This window comes from Podarcis melisellensis, assembly GCF_964234715.1.
Source record: "Podarcis melisellensis genome assembly, chromosome: 8".
Taxonomy (NCBI): Eukaryota; Metazoa; Chordata; class Lepidosauria; order Squamata; family Lacertidae; genus Podarcis; species Podarcis melisellensis.
In genome coordinates, this window is record NC_138540.1 from 39,064,870 (window position 1) to 39,085,556 (window position 20,687).

The 20,687-nt window shown below is 42.1% G+C and overlaps 1 protein-coding gene across 6 annotated transcripts in view; it reads right to left on the bottom strand.

Annotated features, from left to right (window-relative positions):
• Window positions 1–407: 407 nt before the first annotated feature.
• The window catches only part of FTO (FTO alpha-ketoglutarate dependent dioxygenase), a 252,999-nt gene continuing 232,719 nt past the window's right edge, over window positions 408–20,687 (bottom strand). For 5 of the 6 annotated variants that reach the window (XM_081924069.1, XM_081924066.1, XM_081924064.1 and 2 more), the window contains one exon: window positions 14,149–14,714. In XM_081924069.1, coding sequence (XP_081780195.1) covers window positions 14,570–14,714 — 145 coding nt within the window. In that variant the 3' untranslated portion in view covers window positions 14,149–14,569. Of the gene's footprint in view, window positions 497–14,148; window positions 14,715–20,687 lie in introns of those variants that run through there. The other variant, XM_081924062.1, reaches the window with a different exon arrangement.

Sequence of the window (20,687 nt, forward strand, 5' to 3'; positions counted from 1 at the left end):
TAATGATATTTTGCTATTGCACATGACTGACAAGTTAGATCTGTCGGAGAGCGCATGTGACCACTGATCCTTTAGTGAACACAGGGAGTTGTCTTAAATCGAGTCAGACCATTGGTCCATCAATCTCAGTGTTATCTATCCTGGGTGCTATCCAACTGACTTGTTCTGTCAACACAAGGATTTCCACTTGTGCAATAGAACTTCTCCCCCTCTCCTCACCCCATGCCCTCCCAAAAAATCAGCCCCAGAGCATTGGTGGAATCCCCCAGATTTTGTGGGCACATGCAAGGGGGAGAAAAGCTCCATTGTGCAAGCAGAAATCCTTGCGCTGATGGAACAAGTTGGCTGGATACCACTTCATGACTGGCAGCAGCAGTTTGAAAGGAGAGACATTCCCAAACCTACTTGGAGATGCCAGGGATTGAACCTGAGACCTTATGCTTGCAAAGCTCTTCTGCTAAGCTGTGCCATGTCACTAATGGGAAGGTTTGGCCTCCTGGAAGAGAGCAAAAGCAGATTTGTAAAAGGATCTATATTTACATTTAGGGTGGCCATGTCGCCTAGAAGAAGGCCCTCCAAGTCAAGGTTAATGATAAAGGCCTATAAGACAGGTGAGTCAAGGCCTTGATGTTGCCTATTAAAAACGCTTTCCTTAAAAAGCAACCAGTTCCCAAGGGCCTGTTGGAATAAAACAAGGAGGGGCACAACCTAACTTCTCTAGGGAAGGGAGTTCCAAAGTCTGGGAGCTCAGTGTGTACAGAGGCCCTCAGCTTTGGATATGCCATTCATACGCACTTTAGGACTGTGGAAACCCCCTACACTTAACGCATATGGCTTCCCCCAGGCCACACCCCTTCCCAGGCGACACCCCTCAAAGGTATCACATTCACGCCATACATTTAAAGCACATGGATCCCCCTAAGCATTCTTGGAACTGTAGTTTTCAATTTTCAGCACCCTTCAAAAACCAAAGTTCCCGTGAGTTTTTTTGGGAAGTCATGTGCTTCTAATGTGTGGTGTGTACACAGTCTAACTCTGGTGGCAGAGTTGCATGAATAAAGATATGAGGTGACAACAACAAGAAAGGTTAGAAAAGTTCTATATTCATCCTGACAGTTCCCATTGTTACCTTGTGATGTGCGGCTTATTGCCTGGGTTCTTCTTTGACGTGTTTTACTTTATATATATATAAAGCAAATGCTCAATGTTAAGGAAGTTAAGTGAGGAGATTTAGCCTTATAAAGACATAGAATTTTTCAAGGGATAAAAAAACCACCGTTTTGGGGTTTGCCAGAACAGAGGGTGTTGATCAGTAAAGCAATATAGCCATCACCTTCTGGCATAACATAACTCTTTCCTGTCGAAGTCTATCTAGAGCTTGAAATATCTGTCTTTGTAAACACCAAGCACTCACATTCAAAATGAGTTGTAGCCAGAGGGGATGCAGGAAAGAAAATTTAGGGTCTTGAATTTGGTTGGTATTCAGACAACGACAGCAGAGGCAGCTAAGGAGGAAGATTTTGTTCTGTGCAAGAAATTGCAGGTGCCAAGCTGATCAGTGCTTCACAGAGGCCTCTAAAAGAGCAGTGGGGGAAAATGGGGCACTGTGCCACCAACAGCAGTCTGTGCTCAGCTAGCCACCACCCACCTACCTTCTGAATTACAACTAGCCCAGAGGCGGGTATTAACTTGTTAATTACAACTAGCCCCGGTACCTGTACAATGGCTGGTACTGGCAGACACCTTCCTCCTGCTTAGTCTCAGTGTTACCTTTGTAGAACTCAACTGGGAAGAGGATGGAGACAAAACTAGAATTTGCTGGCTCTGCATGCCATTGGATCTTTGGCTCCACCTACTGTTGGGCTCCCTGCCTTCCACTCTACCAGTCCCATCACTTCTAAGGAAGTTGTGTGGAACTGAGTTGGCTTTTGCATAGGGCTTTGGTTGTTATTATTACCTGTACTTCACCAGCAGATCTGTTCTTAATTTAGATTTGTTTAATTTAAATTTTATTAAATTAATCTTAAATTTAAATTAAAAACAGTTAACACATATTAAAGGTAAAGAAGGTAAAGGGTAAAGGTAAAGAAGAAGCCAGGCACTCCCATGTATGAAGGCAATGCAAGGGCCCATTATTAAGACAACTATGTGCCCAGGCTAGCATGCCTAAGAGGCTGGATCCAAACATGAGTCAATGCACAATAATTTCTATAACTCAGCAGACCAGAATATTAACTGTGAGGATCAAGATCCCCTTGATCCCCTAAAACCCAAGCAAACAGATGCATCTTCAGGCGACACTGCAAGATTATCAATTGGGGGATGACGATGACGACAAGTGTTCCTATTTGGGAACTCCACAAATAGGGTACCACAAGGCTTACAGTGGGATCCCCAACTGCAAGGAGAGAAAAAATGCTTCCTGTTCTCTGCCTCTCTAATTGTAGATGTTGTATGTGGTTCCTGTTGGAAATACGGCAAGATGAAGGATACTTGTAACCAGAGAGTACCAGCATCTCTTTGTTCAGAGGTGAGGAACCTGTGGGCCTCTAGATGTCCTTGGACTACAGACGACCATGGTGGCTGTGTCTGATGGGAGCTGGAGCACAGGAATATCTGGAGGGAACCAGGTTTCCTACCTCTGTTGCTCAGACTGTTAGGCAAGCCTAACTCAGAGGAGTCAGGTCACATCACATGATCATCTATGGCAAATCAGCATAATGGAAAGGAAATGGCTTCCTTGTCGGTGTTTCTGGTTTCAATGCATTTCCTTTCTTTGGCCAGAACTAGATGTTGGAATATAGGCTGAACCCCCGTCCGATATTCCTCATTCTCCAGTTTGTGTTTTTATGTGGCATTAGTCTTTTAATTTAGTGCCTGGGCAGAATGATCCCCTTCCGTCCCCCGACCCCTTTTCTCCTACCCAGATGCGACCCGATCTACCTGCTTCAGAGACAATGGATGGGTTTTGACCCATGTTCTTGGAAAGGTCGTTGAAGAGCTCATGCCTTGTGGAATGTGGTTCTTACCTCCGTGAATCATTGTAACTAAACGCTGTAATTATCATTCCCTTGAGCTGCATCAAATGTTATTTAACGGCCCGTCTTCTCATTGTGGCCTGTCTCTCAAAAGTCTTTGTGCCCAAGGGACTGGCAATCTATTACCGAAGGAACTGTTCTGACCCCATTAGCCAGGGAGGCAGAAGTAACTTTGAACTACAGACAATGGAGGTGCGAGAGGACCGGCATTGGCAAGGGAAGGAGATCAGCATTAGGAAACCATTAAATAATGGAAGGCCAATGTTGAGCTCTGACACTGCTTGCTTTATAAATGACCCTCCTGATGTTCTGCACACAGGAACATAGAAAGAGCCTTGCTGGATCGGACCAAAGCTGAGTACTGTAGGGGCAGAGATCCAGGTCTCAAATTTGACTCTGGATAAATTGAGATTATTGCTGGTTGAAGTGCAGGAATGGGTGAATCTGTCAATTTCAGTTCCCTCCATGTCTCATTTTTCTTGTCTTAAATTCCATTCCTCACATTTCTACAGAGGTTTGTGATTTCAAAGAAAAAGAAGAAGCACTCGTGAAATTCATCAGCATTTTTAAACAGAACTTCTACCACTGTACACATTTTTATATGCAATTTTACTTAATAGTGTCTGCTATATAATGCATTTTTTTTATTTTTGCCAATGTATCAGCTGATCTCCGGGGCTTGCGAAGTGCTGCACAATGACTCTATGTAAGCCCTGACAATCTGTGTAAAGCAGGCATAGGCAAACTTGGTCCTCCAGATGTTTTGGGACTACAACTCCCATCATCCCTAGCTAACAGGATCAGTGGTCAAGGAATTGTAGTCCCAAAACATCTGGAGGGCTGAGTTTCCCTATGCCTGATGTGAAGAAGAAGAAGAAGAAGAAGAAGAAGAAGAAGAAGAAGAAGAAGAAGAAGAAGAAGAAGAAGAAGAAGAAGAAGAAGAAGAGTAGTAGTAGTAGTAGTTTGGATTTGATATCCTGCTTTATCACTATCCTAAGGAGTCTCAAAGCGGCTAACAATCTCCTTTCCCTTCCTCCCCCACAACAAACACTCTGTGATGTAAATGGGGCTGAGAGACTTCAGAGAAGTGTGACTAGCCCAAGGTCACCCAGCAGCTGCATGTGGAGGAGCGGAGACGCGAACCCGGTTCCCCAGATTACAAGACTACCGCTCTTAACCACTAGACCACACTGGCTCTCCTTACCATGGAACTGATTTTTATTATGCATTCCTGGCAACTTACAATTGTCTGGAATGGGGAGGGGCAAGCTATAAAGGTTAGTAATATGCACATTTATGACAACGGCTCTCTTCTTAGTAACAGTGATATTACCCGACTAGGTCTTCTCACTGACTTGGCTTCCTTTATGGGAGGTACAAGAATGCAAGAGCCTGCTGAGTCAGAGCAGTGGTCCATACATTCCAGCACCCTGTTCTCACAGTGGCCAACCGGATGCCCAATATGGAAAGCTCACAGGCAGAACCAGATCACTACAGCACTCTCCCATCCTATGGTTTCCTGCAACTGGTATTTCTTTTTTTCCTTTTTTTTGCTGGTAGGGGGTGGGCAATAGAATTCCTTTGGAGAGGGATGTTAGTGGGTATGGATATGGGTGAGCTCTTTAAAGTAAGTAGGTCATACTGCAACATCTTTCTAGATTTTATATTATTATTTACACTATGGCAATCTGCTGGAGCCTTGCAGTACCTCTATCAAGTGAAACCACATAATGTTTAATGTTCTTTAGTGACTGCTTTATCAGGTAGTCCTAGAGGTTAAAGGAATAAAAAATAAACAAAAATAAGCTATTTGTTTTTCATGTAGCTAACTTAAACAAAGCAAGGGCTCCGTACATAGCTTTCAGCTTCCTGAGGGTTTAAGTACTCATAAAATGACAAGATGCATTTAAAAGCTACAAGTTCTATTAAGTTCTCTGGGCAGGATTTCATTTCCCCTTCTTATTAGAGGTCATTAAATTTACTAGATGTTAGTAAGATCCTTGTAAGCAGGCAATATGAAGGCTTGCTAAATCCATGTGCTACATATAATGATGCAACTATAGAAATGATCATGAGCTGCAGAAATAAACCAAAGTCTTGGATTTCGTACGTTGGAACACAGTAGGCGATTCTGGGAAATTTGAGAACAATGCATGCTAATGCAGAGATAAGCCAGAGTTTGTTAGACTGAGATGTGTTAATGCAAGCCCAAAATGGCCTCCTTTATTTTGCACAAACATAGACACACCCTCCCCCCCCCCGCTCTGAATGACATGGAAGTGAGGATGGTGTGCCAAGGTTTTTCAGGGGTGTGGGACTGAAATTCAGGGTGGGGAGGAGGCCAAACTCACCTGCCCCTTATTTGGTACTTCTTTCAACCAGCCCCTGAGAATGACATTGGATTTTAGTATGACTCTGCCCGAAGCTTCTGGGTAAATAAATAAAATGCAGCTCCCAGAATTATCTAGTGGACACCTTCTTCTTCTTCTTTTTTTGGTACCTATTAGTTCCCATACATGATGCTATGTTATTACATAGCATTGTTCTCAGAGTCTGTTGGGGGGAAAAGATGGCGGCTATCATCTGATGGCTGATGAGTTTTGGTCCCACTGCAGTTTTGCCTTCACTAAAGTGTACTGAGAGTTATCCCCTACTTCAACTTGAACCCTTTTCCATATTCACACTTCAGCTCTTTCATAGCACACTGAATATGGTACACAAATTTTAGCATTGATCTGTTCCACATTTGAGGATGAATAAATGGGAAAGTGGGGTATAAAGGTTTAAATGCAAACAATGCTTTCTAGCTCGAAGAAGTCAGTCAAAAACATGGTGATGTTTATGAAAGAGTTAATTAAAAACTCATAAGTCAAGGACTTTAGCCAAGCTAGGCATTTCGTTTATGCATCTGTTGTGTTTGGCAAAATGAAAGCAGAAGCTGAGAAGCACCATATAGAGGCTGATCTGTACCTCCTTAGAAACAGTGAAAAGACACTAATACCACCATGCAAAACCAAGCTTTCTAAGAATTACTGGGGGTGTTTAATGGAGCCCAAGTCATCAGACACACTTAGTTTCAAAGTTATGCCATTGCTTGTCCAATATATTAAAAGCAAATCATTGCGGTTGTTAAAGCACTAGAATATTTTAAGCTTCAAATGCATTCAAACTAAATGAAATTTTTTCTTTTCTTCTTACTGCTAAAAAGTAGTTTGACTGATCAAGGCAATATGCATGAAAAACACCAATGAGTTGTGGCTTGGTTTTGTTTTGTTTTTAAAGCAGGGAAGTTTGTAGGAAATGAAACATTCAGCACAGTAGCATTACCCTATTCAGTGTAATAAGAGATTACGGAAATCCTACACATCAAATTCTTTTCTCTCTCCTCCCCCCTCTCTCCCTACTCTAATCAAAGCAATGAATCAATATTGTTGACAGAGAATAAAGTATCTGAAAATCCATAACATGCTATGGTGAGGCCAAAATCCAGCCTGAGCCATACCCAGAATTACTTATAGAAGCAAAACACAGTTACAGAGAGGGAAAGTCAAGAATGAATTAATCCCTAGTAGAACGTAAGCTCAGTCTTCTAAATGCCTAGCACTGGGGTGGGAAACATATTTCAGGCCAAGGGTCACATGCCCTCTTCAAGAGGTTACATGTCAGTAGTGGGTGGGACCAAAGGCAAAAGTTGGCAGGGCCAAAATGTGAATTTTCAGGTCAGAGGAACCTTTAGCCCTTCCCATGTTGCTGAACTACAATTCCCAACATCCCTAGACATTGGTCACACTTGCTTGGGCTGGTGGGAGCAACATCTGGAGGACCAAAGGATCCTCATGCCTGTGATGTGCAAATTTCGAAGGAGGGTGTGTTTCGGTTCACATATTGCTTTGGAAACAGCAAATTTGGTAGGTTTGCCTTTAAATGTGAATTTAATCAATCCCCCCCTCCAGCAATACCAAACCCAAACAGAATGCCAAATGGGCAAGCTGAACCTAAGACCTCATTTCAATCTCTGCCAAGAAGAGATCATGGGTGTGAATAGGGAACTGAGAATTGCACCAGCCAAAACCAGGGGCTTTCTACGGCAAACTTTTAAGAATGTCCGATTATTACTTCCGTCTTCAGCCTAGTGAGATGATAAAAGGATTTCATTTTCTGCCAACAATTTCATTCTGCTAATGTAAAATCACCTTTAGATCTGATTTTGTTTTGGCTTTTTGTTGTTGTTATATATAGAAAAGAGCCCCATTGCCTCGAGCGGTTCACATTTGTATTGGCTCCATGTTTAGTTGAGAGCTTTTTGTAAAATTGATGAATATTGTCTAAAGGCAAGTGCAGACAGGCAAACAGATCTGTATCTCCCGTAATCCATTTAGCCTGACACACATGTGCCGGGGACCAATTTTACTGCAATTCTTTCAGCGATGATGAAAAGTAAATGCAGGCAAAGTCGTGAACTTCATTTTGCAAGGAACCCTTTTGCAATCTAATGAAAGTCGCTAAAGAGAGGCATCTCTCTTCCACCTGACCCTGGCCATCCGCACACAGCGGAGTCAATAAACAAACACCAGGCGTAGGGAAAGGTTTGTGTTAAGAATGCTTCTGTGCATCAAATGATGGCCAGGTGGCACACAACTCCAGAAATTCTGAATAAAATATCTGCCTCCTAAAGTCAAGTAAGTTGGAAAGGAAGGGAGGGAGGGAGGTGTGTGTGTGTGTCATGAACTGGCAGGACTACAGGGAGGAAGAGAAGGAAGAGGATCCTGGTGAGGGGTGCAGCGCGTACTGGGTCACATGGGGGCAGGATGGGGAAGGGGAAGGAGAGGTTGGTGTGGGTAGTACTCACAGAGTGACAGAGAATGACCAGAGGCCAATGCACAGGAAGCTGAGCAGCAGAACACCTCACCAGAGCCAGAGAGGCCCCTGTCCCCACAAACACTGTGGGTCCTGAGACGTAGGGAACAGCAGGCAGGGCACTCCAGGAAGAGGCAGGCCAGGGCCTGCAGCCCAGTTCACTAGCTGGCCAGGTGGGGAAGGAGGCATGTGATTCCTCAGCTGGGGCAAGCTGAGAGCAGGTGAGGGTCACATGTCTCCTCAAGCCCAGATGCTGCAATCAGCAGGCACAGTATAAGAAGGCAGCAGAGCTGAGGTGCTGTGTCTGCTCAACTGGCAGCCGTTGAGCAGCCTCTCCTTGGACCATCACAGGTTTCTACTTCAGGCGTGATGCTGGACTGCATCCTGACTTTGGACTTGGACTGACCCTGAACCTTGTTTCCTGACCTTTGGCCTTTGACTTTGGACCTTGGACTGTGGACTATTGTATATTTTTAGACTCCATCTTATCTCTGTGATTATAAATTGTAAGTTGTTATAAACAGTTGTTAAACATTGTGATTTGTTGTAGCCTGCCCTGCAACCTTAGGGTGAGAGTGGGTATATATATTATTACTGGAAAATGGTTAGAAGTGTATTGGAAATATAGTGAATATTAAAATTTTATTTTACAAAAATAACTTTACAAATAATGCTTATGTGAGAGGCTGATAGAAGCTGACGCTGGTGCTGGACTCTGCGCATTGGCAGGCCCAGCTCAACCAGATATAAACATCAGCAGGCTGCAAATGACACCACATGGCAATGGCAGGCTATCTGATATCATAGGACCATAGAATTGTAGAGTAGGAAGGTAGGCCAAGGGTCATCTAATCCAAACCCTTCCTTGCAATGTAGGAATCTCAACTAAGGCATCCATGACAGATGACCATCCAACCCGTTTTAAAACCTCAAAGGAAAGAGAGTCCATATCCTTCCAAGGGAGTCCATTCCATGGTCGAACAGTTCTTACTATCATAAAGTTATTCCTGATGCTTAGTTGGAATCTCCTTTCTTGTAACTTGAAGACATTGGTTGCTTTTGTCTCCCTTGCTGATACACAGAGGGAGAGACAGACTGGAGGGTGGAGAGAGCTAGTGGCGTAGCATGGGGGGTGCAGGGGGGGCGGCCACACCAGCCGCAACATCTGGGGGTTAGGGTTAGGGGGCACAAATCCACGGGTTAGGGGGCGCAAATCCACGGGTTAGGGGGTGCAAATTACTTGCCTTGCCCCGGGTGCTGACAACCCACCCTACGCCACTGGAGAGAGCACTTCACCAGGAACTTGGGGTTGTATTGAACTAAGCTCTTCTCACAGTAGACCCACAGAAATTAATATACCTAATCTAGTCATGCCAGTTAATTTCAATGGGTCTGCTTTGAGTCTAAAACTGGCCTTGGGCTATGAGTTCTACTTACCTTTGCCCAAGCTTAGCCTTTACAGGACAGGGATCAGGAACACTAAAGGAGGTCAGGAGCAAAGCCCATTTGGGTCCCTTGAGCTATCCCCATCATTCAGCCCAGACACTGAGATCCAGCGCCGAAGGCCTTCTGGCGGTTCCCTCATTGCAAGAAGTGAGGTTACAGGGAATGAGACAGAGGGCCTTCTCGGTAGTGGTGCCCGCCCTGTGGAACGCCCTCCCTTTAGATGTGAAGGAAATAAGCAGCTATCCTATCTTTAAAATACATCTGAAGGCAGCCCTGTTTAGGGAAGTTTTTAATATTTAATACTGTATTGTTTTTAACACTCGATTGGGAACCGCCCAGAGTGGCTGGGGAAACTCAGCCAGATGGGCGGGGTATAAATAATAAATTATTATTATATTATTACCCACAAGCAAGGAAGGAGGCCATGGAGTGAGGTGGTACGGATCATAAAGGGAGACTTAAGGGTGAAGCAAGGTGTTCATGGTGATTATACGACAAATGCACAATGGTAGCCAAGCTCCCAAGCTTCTTTAGGAAGAAGGAACACTCACTGTCTCCTCTGGAGTAAGAGGTAGGCTTGGGGCTTTGAGGGTATCCAAAGGCTTTTTCATCTACCTGGACCTCAAGGATTGTGATAATAACTTTGGCATACCAAAGGTTGATACTATATATAATTGTAGCAGCATAGATATGTTATGGAAAGTATTGGAATCATCCAATCAATTGAATGTAGGGGAGTTAGAGGAACAGACTATAATGTCAAAACTAACTATATATTTATAGGAAAGGAGAACATAACGATTTTGTTCAATATTGAATACTTACATTGACTACTGGAAAAAGCTAACCATATGCTTCAAAGATAAATTATGTATATGAAATGCTATAATGTATGTTGTGCAAATTTTAGAATTTGTTTTGCACGAATAGAAAACAAAATGAATCTTATTAAAAGGAGAGATGGAGAGACAGAGAGACAAAGAACAGCAGGCAAAATGGATTAAGGCCACAATTCATGTGACACACACTATGATGTACCCCAAGACATTCCTGCCAGCCCTTATGCACAGTTGCTGTTGGAAGAGGTAACAGAGCCAAAGAGGAGGGGATTTTGCTGGAATTCTGTTCCAAGCAGAGGTGACAGTCAGATGGTGTTTCAAACTCAAGTGGGAGCTTCCACAGAAGTTCAGGACTAATTAGGACCGTGGACAGCTCCGTGGAGTGTACAGGCTAGAGACTACCATAGAAGCACAATACACAAATGTCGGAGTCCTGGGACTCCAAGGACATAGGTGGCTCAACTGCCTTGGACCGTGGAGGTGGTGGCATCAAAATGTGTTCCTGGGATTTTGGATGTACCCCTCCCACACCACATCCTCCTTGAAATTATGGACTCCTCTCCTGAAGCTGTGGTGTATAATGCTGGGGTCACACATGCAAGACTCACTCCTGGTGTCCCTGTGCATGGGGAGGTCTGAAGTGGAGCCAGTGAGCACAGGGATATTGAGGCTTGGGCTTGTGTGTGTCCTGCTTTCATTATTATTTATTAAAATTCTCTCGCAGCCTTCCTCCAAAGTTGCCCAGGGTGGTAAGCACGTCTTTCATAAAACTGAGTAGATGGGCTAGCACAAATGGATTCAGACAAATGCCTCAACAGGACTAGAGTATATAAATGAGCAAATGTGCATCAAGGAAAGGAACCAGAATAATCAAGAGCATAAAACCTATATAGCCAGAGGTTTGCTTGGAACTGGATGTGCAAGTATGAAAGAATTCAGTCGCAAATATTTACATTGTAATTGGTGAAGTACCACTGAGGAGATCCTGAGCAGCAGCTCACACAAGTGTTGCTGGAAAAGCCCCCTGTTCTATTTTTCTAGAAAAAGAGGTGCTGGAACTCCTTGTTCTCTTATAATGGCACCCACCTGAGAGGTGCCAGAACTGAGTTCTGGTGAGTTCTGGCTGGGGGAAAAAGGCTCCTGTTTTAGCCAAATTCTATTATATGCACTAACCAGGCTCCAAAAGGAAATTAGCACTGAAGACAAAAAAAAGCATTCAGTAGTCAGCCCCATTTGTCCCTTTCTTCTTTACAGAAGGCTTTCAACTTTCATGTGAACACCCTTGTTTTCCTGTACCCTTTATGAGTGTCAAGTGGATTTTGCCACTGCGAATCTCACAGCTTCTAACAATGCTTAATTAAAACAGAAATTAATCACAAATCAGCAGTAAAAGAAACACAATTGCTTTGTTCTCCACATTGCCACTTCAGTTTCTTTCAATCTGTTACATTTTGTTTCGAGGCAATCACTTTGTCAGGACAGAGGATAACTGTGTTTTTCTTTTTCTTGCCAAAGCAAAACGTCCCTCGTCTTCTATTGGGCTTGCCCTGTGATTTAAAAACAAAACAAAACAGTGTTTCTTAACCAGTGATCACTATGCACACAGTGCCGGCTAGTATTTTTTTTAATTTTTTTTTTACTAAATGGTTAAATGAAGCAAACACAATAGAGATTCAACGAATCTAAGTCTGGAGAACCACCACCCACCCACCCACCCACCCACCCACCAATATATCTGGCTTTGCACTCAAGCACACAGATGCCGAAGGAAATATATTGGTGGGTATATATGTATTTATCTCCCCAAGGGATTTATTATTTCAGTTTTGACCCTACCCATTTTCAAGGGCTTAGAAGTTGAAAATAAGACTGTAGAATATGAGCTAAGCATTTTTTGTTTGTAGGCCTACTAAAATGAATGGGCCCATGTGGGTCATGTCCACTAATTTCTATGGGGCAACTCATCTGTACACCTTACACTGGATAAACCTATTGTCAATAAAATCCACGGAGTAAGACAATATGTAACATGATATGGCTTGCATCCAAAGAGGAACAATACAGCCTGGTTAGGATGTAAAACAATCCCAGGCTGATCCTGGTTTTTTAGCCTGAGAAAAAGTCATGTTGCTGTGTGTACCTTCCTTGCCCTCCTCCTCCCCAGGTTTCATCTCCTGGTTAGGAAGGAGGGATTAAAGAAGAGTGGCAGATGAAAATGATGGACTTTGCAGAACTGGCGAAACTGATGGGAAGAACCTGGAACCAGCGAGATCAAGTGTTCCAAAAAGACTGGAACAAATTTATATTATATTTGAAAGACAACTGTAAGCAATTAACATCATTAGCAGGGTTATCTGAAGATTTGTAAGGTGATTTGGGTGGAGTAATTTAATATTTTAAGTAATGATATAACAAGAATAGGAAAGAAAGTGAAATTGAAAAATGTAAAATGTAATTTTGTAAATTGTTAGGCAGGAGGGAGGGAAGTCATTTAGGCTTGGCTGGGCCAAAAGATTTAGTAAGAGGATACAATGTTACATATTGTGATTATATGTAAAATTAATAAAAAAATATTTTTTAAAAAAGGAAGCAGGAATTAAGCCACAGTTTCCCAGTTTGGATGTAATGGGAAATGGTAGTTTAAAGGAGCCATTTGGTTTGTATACAGAAGCTCCAAGGTCCAATACCCAGTGGGATAGGAGTGTCCCCTGTCTGAAACCCCAGAGAGCTACTGCCAGTCCGTGTAGACAACACTGAGCTGGCCTGACCCTGTATAAGGCAGCTTCCTATGAATATTGTCTCTTCTGTCATTTCTCTAAAGATGAGCAAGCCACGTTTTCCACTGGATGTGATTCCTTCCTTCCTTTAACAGATAATATAGACAAGCACCTTTTTTATTACAGCAATGCAAGTATAAAAATCCTGAATATTAAAAGAGGGAAACTTACTAGCTTGGCAACAAAGACATGGGTGCTGCAAGGTGCTCAGATGCCAACTGAAAAAGACCCTCAAAAATTCTAGAGGTAAAAAGGGTGGGAATTGTGAACATCTGAGCACAGCTGGGCCTTCTTCTCAGTTTAGTGTACAGTAAATTCTTACCTTCAGCCTCAGCTTGAAGGCCCCCTTTAGGTCTGGTATCTAGAACAACATTTTGATAACTCCTGACAAGGCCCATGCTCCATTATCCTTTGCTGACTATATTGAGACTGCAAGCATATTGTTGTGAAGTGTCATGGAATTTTTAAAGTGAAGAGTGGTATTTGAGATGCCACAATGGACATTTGACCTTGTTGATTCCCACCCACCCCTTGGACAGCTGATGCACAGAGCCTTCACAACACATCTTAATGGATGAGGAGACCAATCCAGAAATACTCCCACTGAATTTGAAGTTTGAGAATGTCCTAATAAGAATATGAATTGGGGTTGGACCAATAGAGGGCGAGGTGGCACATTTCATGAAACAAATCATCCTTGCCTATCACCCCAGCATTGCCCTCGCTCTGAATTGGTTTTATGATAGCTCTATGTAGCCAAATCAGTATGGTATTATAGCAACATGATGTTCTAGGGTTGGTTACTTGATTCCTGAATGTCTGACCCTGTGGTCAGAAGAAATATCTATGTATGTATGTATGTATGTATGTATGAAACATGCAAAAAAAGATTTGGGAGGGTGTTTTTCAGATAAGATTTTGGTGGCCCAGAAACTTTTGTACTGAAATGTTCAACCACAAAAAAGACTCAACCATACTAATATTTAGTATCTCGGTAGAACTTTTATTCTATTTAAAATAATTCATATTATTATCTTAGCATAATCCTCACAACAACTCTGAGAGGTAGGTCAGTATTATTTATCATATCCATATTGCAGATATTGCAGAAATTCAGTCGAGTGACTTCTCAATAGCTTAGTCTCTTATGGAACAATCTTGGACAAGTTTCCTTAAAAATAAGTCCCATTGATTGCAGACTAAAGCAGGTTTAGTGCTTGCATTGGGTACTGGGTAGCATTTTTCTCTAATTCAGTGTTCCTTTGTTTACCATCAGAAAAAAAGGAAGGGAAAAAAAACATTTGAGCTAAAACAATTTGTAATTGGCTCTTTATTTCACACAGCCCATCTGAAACACAGCAGGGCACTGGCTGCCTACCCAACTTCAAAACAAACCACAGATAATCTTACTTTCATGTTCTGGTGCTTGTGATGTACACTTTTGGTTAACTTCTTAACTGATTATGCAGCCAGAATATTACATGGTCCAAAATACCTCCCCCCTGGGCTGTTTCTTCCTCCACCCCACTGTTCTCAGAGACATCTAGTGCCTCTTACAGAAGAGGTTTCTTTGCAAAAGAACCTCATTCAGTTCATGATCAAATTGCTCCATCTAGCACTCTAGAAGACTCTGTAGCTCAGCTATTATGTCTTCAAGGTTGAATGGCAGCGGCATGCTGGAATCGCCTTCTTGCCAGTAAGGATGGCATTCTGGCTTTTCATCCTTCGGTAAATTCTCCACAAGTTGGGAATGGCACCTAAAAAAAAAAATAATAATCTATAAGATTAAAAGTGAATTAGGGGATGCATTTAGGGATTTATTATTTCTCATGTTTGCCTATTAATGAAGGGGGGGGGCACTAAAGGACTATAAACCAGTGAAGTCACAGGATCTTTTCTGCCTTAATGCAAGTTTTTTTTAAAAAAATAAATAATTTCCTAGAGGAATATTTGAGAAAGCCCATCACAAAGAAAACGCAGTTAGCGCACCTTTCGAAGGGGGAATTATTTTTTCATTATCTCTCCAGTCTTATTTGAAGTCAGTCAGCAGTCTATGCCATTGTGTGCGGGTTTCTGTGATACTACTAGATTATTGGGAGAGATTAAACCAAATTTACTGCATTTAAGGTCACAGCACAGATTAAACAATATTGCAGAATGCGGTTTGCAAATCTGAGAGTTACAAATCCATCAGGTTTGGGGAAAAGTAACGAGGAGGAGAGTTGCTGTTGAAAGATAGATGCAAATGAAGGTTAATAACAATTTCTGCTGATGAATAGATGGGCAAAACTTCAACAAAATTAAATTAAGAGGTTAGCGTTTGCTAGGTCCCCAGAGAAACCCTTTGAATTACAGTGTTTCTTATTAAATGGATTCCTCATCAATAGTAGTGAAGTCTAATTATAATAAGCAGCTAAAACTGCAGTCCGGCACAGGGAAATTTTACGAGTAGTAAACCAACACATCTTGTAAGATTACTTTGTAATAAAGACCGCCACTTATTGGTCCTGCATTAGTAAATTTGTAGCAATTCAGTGTTTTCGGTTTCAGGGGGTTTTGTGTGGGTTGTTTGTTTTAATTTGCCAGATGCTGGTTAATTAGCTAATGTTTATAAAGGAGTGAAAGCCGAAGAGAGGCAAGTATTATTATAATATGATCAGCAAAAAACAAAAACAAAAAACAACCACCCCCCAAAAAGCTAAAAGAAAACTAAATATCACAAAAAGGAACTATTTTAGTAGCTCATTTGTGGTTTTAAGTTTTAAAAAGTAGCTATACCACAATTTAATATAAGGTAAGTGACTGGCACATACAAGAAGATATTTTATGACCGAGAGAAAATTGACCAAGTGATCAATGCATCATGTTAAATAGGCTGAGCTACAGTAAAAACCAATGGAACTAAATACCTGTAAGTGAAAGTATCGTCTTTTATCCATCTATTTTATTTATCACGTTCAAATGCTGCCCAATAATAATACTGTCTGGTGGGGAGGGGGTGCTAAAACATGAAATATTAAAATACAACAACCTGCCATAAAAGAAAAGAAAATGGCAGATTTAAACAGCAATTTACAAGATCTAAGAAACATGGGGAAATGAAAAGATGTTTGCCTGGCGACCTCATAGTTTGTGCCAGGTGAGCATCTCTTGGGAAAGCAATGCACAGCCAGAGTGCCGTCATTACAAAGGCCCTTTCTCCAGGAGACACCTGCCAATACCTCACTTGGTGGGGGCACCTGTAGAGCATTGGAAGCTGCTGTATTCTGAGTCAGACCACTGGTTCATCTAGCTGGCAGTAGGTTTCCAGGTAGGAGTCTATCTCAGAGATCAGACCTGGGACCTTCAGCATGCAAGGCAGATTCTTTACCATTGAGCTGCAGCCTCTGAAGATGATCTAGAGGTACAGGTAGAGCTACATAGGGGAAGAGGTGGTCCTTCTGGTAACCTGCCCCCAAGTTGTTTAAGGAGTTAAAGCAAGAGACGCATAGAGAGAGAGAGAAGAGAGGGAGTTCCATTGAACAGCCAAAAGTGCTTGCAGAACTATTTGGTTGGATGCTGCCCATTATTACCGTTTTGTTGCTTATTCAATTTCTATCTCAACCATCCTCCCAAAAGAGCCCTGGACAGTAAACATCAGAGCGGTAAAACAATACAATTAAATATAAAATACTGTAGTCGTGTTTCAAATTTTAAACAATTAAGAACATCCACAAAAGGCAGGACAGAAATGGTTTTATAAGTGAACATAAAATAAACAAAGCTGAGGCTGTTCCCTAGTCCTCTACCATTCTATGCAATGCAGGGATGGATCTTGAAATTTTCTACATTTCAAACGTTCAGAAAATTTAATTCCCACTTCCCTTTGAATAGAGGTGTTAATTGAAGCACATTCATGGCTGCTAAATTTCACATGCTCTGCCACTTTATTCTAATGCATCTTTAAGATGCACTAGACTAAAGTGGCAAAGCTCATTCAGTGAATGAGAATGTCACAATATATCATTGACTGTTAATTGTACATAAGGCACCAGAGGCATTTAAGCAAGCAGGAGGCTAGGAGAATGCTCAGAAAAGCAAGCGAGTTTGGAAAAGGAAAAAGACAGGTAAGGGTTTGGCATTTCTTTATGCATAGGAGATTAAGAAAATTCAAGAAAAGCACGGAAAATGTTAAACAATGAAGAACGTCCAATGAAAACAACATGGGGAGAATATGGATAAACCTTCTCTGCCTTAAAAGGCAATGCCTGAATCAGGCAAGCCAAATAGAACTTTTTTTTTCTCTTGCTGTGGGGAAGGAAGGAGGGTAGTGACAAATAAAACATAGGTCAACTGCCACATCTTTGCATTTGCAATGGGGGGAGATAACCGACTCATCTCAACAATTAACCGATTAAGGCTTCCAGTGGTTGCTACAATGATTAACACACGCGACTCTCTGGCCACTTCCCTACCCTGACCCTCTCTGGGGAAAGAATGAAAAAAAAAACCACACCAAAGAAAAGAGGTCATCTTCCTCTTGGGAATTATTGATGGCAGGAGAATCCCCAAGAGAAAACATACGTCAACTTTACACCCATGTTGGTATGCGGTTAACTGCGGCTCCAGCCTCCTCCCACACTCAATCCATCGTACATTACAGCGCAAGGACAGTATTAACACATAACGTTCCTATATATCTTCAGCTCCCCACATCGGCCTGTGATAATAGCATCTGTTAACATGCACTAAGCACTATTATGTAGCACATCACTTCATAAATAATAAGATTAACCGACCTCGGGCCCTCCGAGAAGAGTAATGTGTTCAAATGTTCTCATTATTTATTTAAAACAAGAATTAAAGGAGCACAAGCTACTTTTGACAATCCTCTTAGCATAAATATTAAACTGTTTGCATTGATAAGCTGCACCGTGTGGAAGAACAGTAGATTTGTTGGGCGGGCCGCCTCAAAACAGTTGTTGAGGAAACACGGTTTAGTGCGGAGGGCTCTCAATGGTTCCTAAGCGATTCTGGAGCCCAATGCTGGAGTTATTTTCCTACCAACAAAATGGCAGAGAAAGAACTCAGTTATTAAGCAGAGGAGACTGAAGCTGATTACAGTCATACCTCATGTTACGTCTACTTCATGTTACGTTTTTTCAGCTTATGTCCCGCGGTGACCCAGAAGCACTGGAAAGGGTTACTTCTGGGTTTTGCCGCTTGCACTTGTGCAGAAGTGCAAAATGATGTCGCGCATGTGCAGAAACGGTGAATCACAACCGGCGCATGTGCAGATGCGCTGCTGCGGGTTGTGCTCTTTTCATGTTGTGAACAGGCCTCCGGAACGGATCCTGTTCGCAGCCAGAGGTACCACTGTATAACCTCAGACAAGGAACTTGTTTTGTGTTCTCTCTTGGTTAGAAAAGTATAAAAGTATGAATGTGCCACTTGCTGGGTGCTGTGGGTCAAGGGTGGGGAACCTCTGTCCTTTCAGAAGTTGCTGGTCTACAACTCCCATCATCCCTAACCATTGACCATGCTGGCTGGGATGGGTGGGAGTTATAGTCCAACAACACCTGGAAGGCCAGAGGTTACCTGCCCTAGCTCTTGATGAAGACTTTCAGTTGCTTTTCTACACATTACTATACCAATCTTCTGGAATGTAGAGGCCATTCACTTAGAAGTACCTAATTCACCAGGTCGTCTTAGGGCAAAGGCACTATTTCTGAGCCTTAACTTCCCACATCTGCAAAATATGGATAATATACTGATCTACCCAACAGTTAGAGGTCACATTGAATGAGACTGCACCTAAACATTAAAAGAATCAATAACAATAACAATAATAATAATAATGTACCCCACTGATCTGACTGGGTTGCCCCAGACACTCTGGGAGACTTTCACAGCTAGGAAGTCCACAGGGCAATAGCCATTTCCCAATGTTGGTCTATCTCAAATGCTAGGGTTGTCATTGCCACGGGCTCAACCACTGCTCCTGCTCTGTAGCAGCTAAATCAGGGGGAGGAACATAGAAAGTTGCCAGATACTGAGCCAGACCATTAGTTCATTTAGCTCAGTATTGTCTACACTGACTGGCGGGTCCAGGTTGGGGGAAGAACCAGTTTTTTAAAATGGTTTCCTGTATCAAAACCCAATTAAAAATCTTGCTCCACAAGTAGTTGGCTCAGCTAGAACCTTCCTCACTAATATGCCCAGTTTTTCCTTCTTCCAGAGGGATATACACAGTGGGAGAAATGGATTCCTCTCCCCTCCAGTCCAAACTGGTTCAGTCCGCTCTTATCACTCCAGGATCCTACCATTTTGTTGCATGGGTGGAACAAGTCTAAAATGGTGACTTCTCCTGGAATCTGGAGACAGCTGGTTCCTTCCCCTGTGGCTTTACTTACATTTAGATGATTAGGGTGTCAACTACATTAGGAGACACTGGTCACAATGCTAAAATTAACCACTTTAGCTAAAGTGTGTGTTAATTATGGGTATGCAAGCAGTCAATAAAAGGTTAATGTAAGAGTCAAAGGGATAAATTTATTTCGGGATTGCATCACTCAAGAGACTAAAAGACTAACATTATGCTTGGTGTTTTTAATCAATAGGTTTTATACTAATGTGCTAACCATTTATTTTAAAACATTATTCTCCCTTCTTCCCCACCCCCCTTCTCCCTAGCTAAGATTTGCAGCTCGTAAGGGGGAGAAGCAGTAGGGTGGTGTTTTTTTCCTTCATCTTTTTGTCTTCCTGTTAACAAATAGTATATGTAAGCTTTTAGACCTCTGCTTTTGGGCTATTGTCTCACTTTGGCCCACCATGTAGACCATCTGAATTAACAGAGGTTTCTAACTAGACTACACTTGCACTGTATGTTCAAAGCTGTATCATACTGCTTTAATGGTCATGGCTTCTCCAGAAGCATCTTTGGAATTGTAGTTGCTTAAGGGTGCTGGGAGGGGGTGACCCATATTCCTAATTTCCAGCTACAATTTCCAGAGTTCCCTGGGAAGAGGGATTGATTGTTAAACTGTATCTCTGTGAGTTCATAACAACTTTCAGCACCCTTAACAAACTACAGTTCCAAGCAGTGTTTTTTTTCTGGGGGTACGCATACCCCTAAACATTTTGTGAATCTTTGTACTTTTGTCCATTTACTGTATTTATTTTCCCTGATTTGAACTATAAAATGGTGATTTCATTTGAGTCAAAATGAGAGCACCCCTAAACATTTTTAATAGAAAAAAGCACTGTTAAAATTGTTGCAAATTGGGGGGGGGGATATAATCAATTATATATAATTTGATGACTGAATGCATCAAATGTCTGAATGCAACAGCAGCAGCAAATACAGATTGTATTTGCTGGATTGATTTCCATTCCGGACATTGGACAAGAAAGCAAACACCAGCAATTTCTGCTTCCGTTTCTGATTTCTTCAGAATTCTATGACATCCTTAGGCAGGGCAATTGTATCTAATAAGCTAGCCTTGCATAGTTTGCACCCCTCTCAGAGAGAGAACGGACAGGGTACTATTTCAGATATCTCTTTAGATTCTTACAAGGGACAACATCACAAATCAAAAGCAGGGATAGGGAAGATTCAAAGCAACTGAAGATTTGCCTTAAAAATTAGGGGGTTGACCCTTCGGTGTAACAGAGATGTTTGCAGGTCTTTTATTCTTTTCAGCCACATTAAACTTAGGTTATATATTTTTAAGGTGTACAAAGAGTCTGAA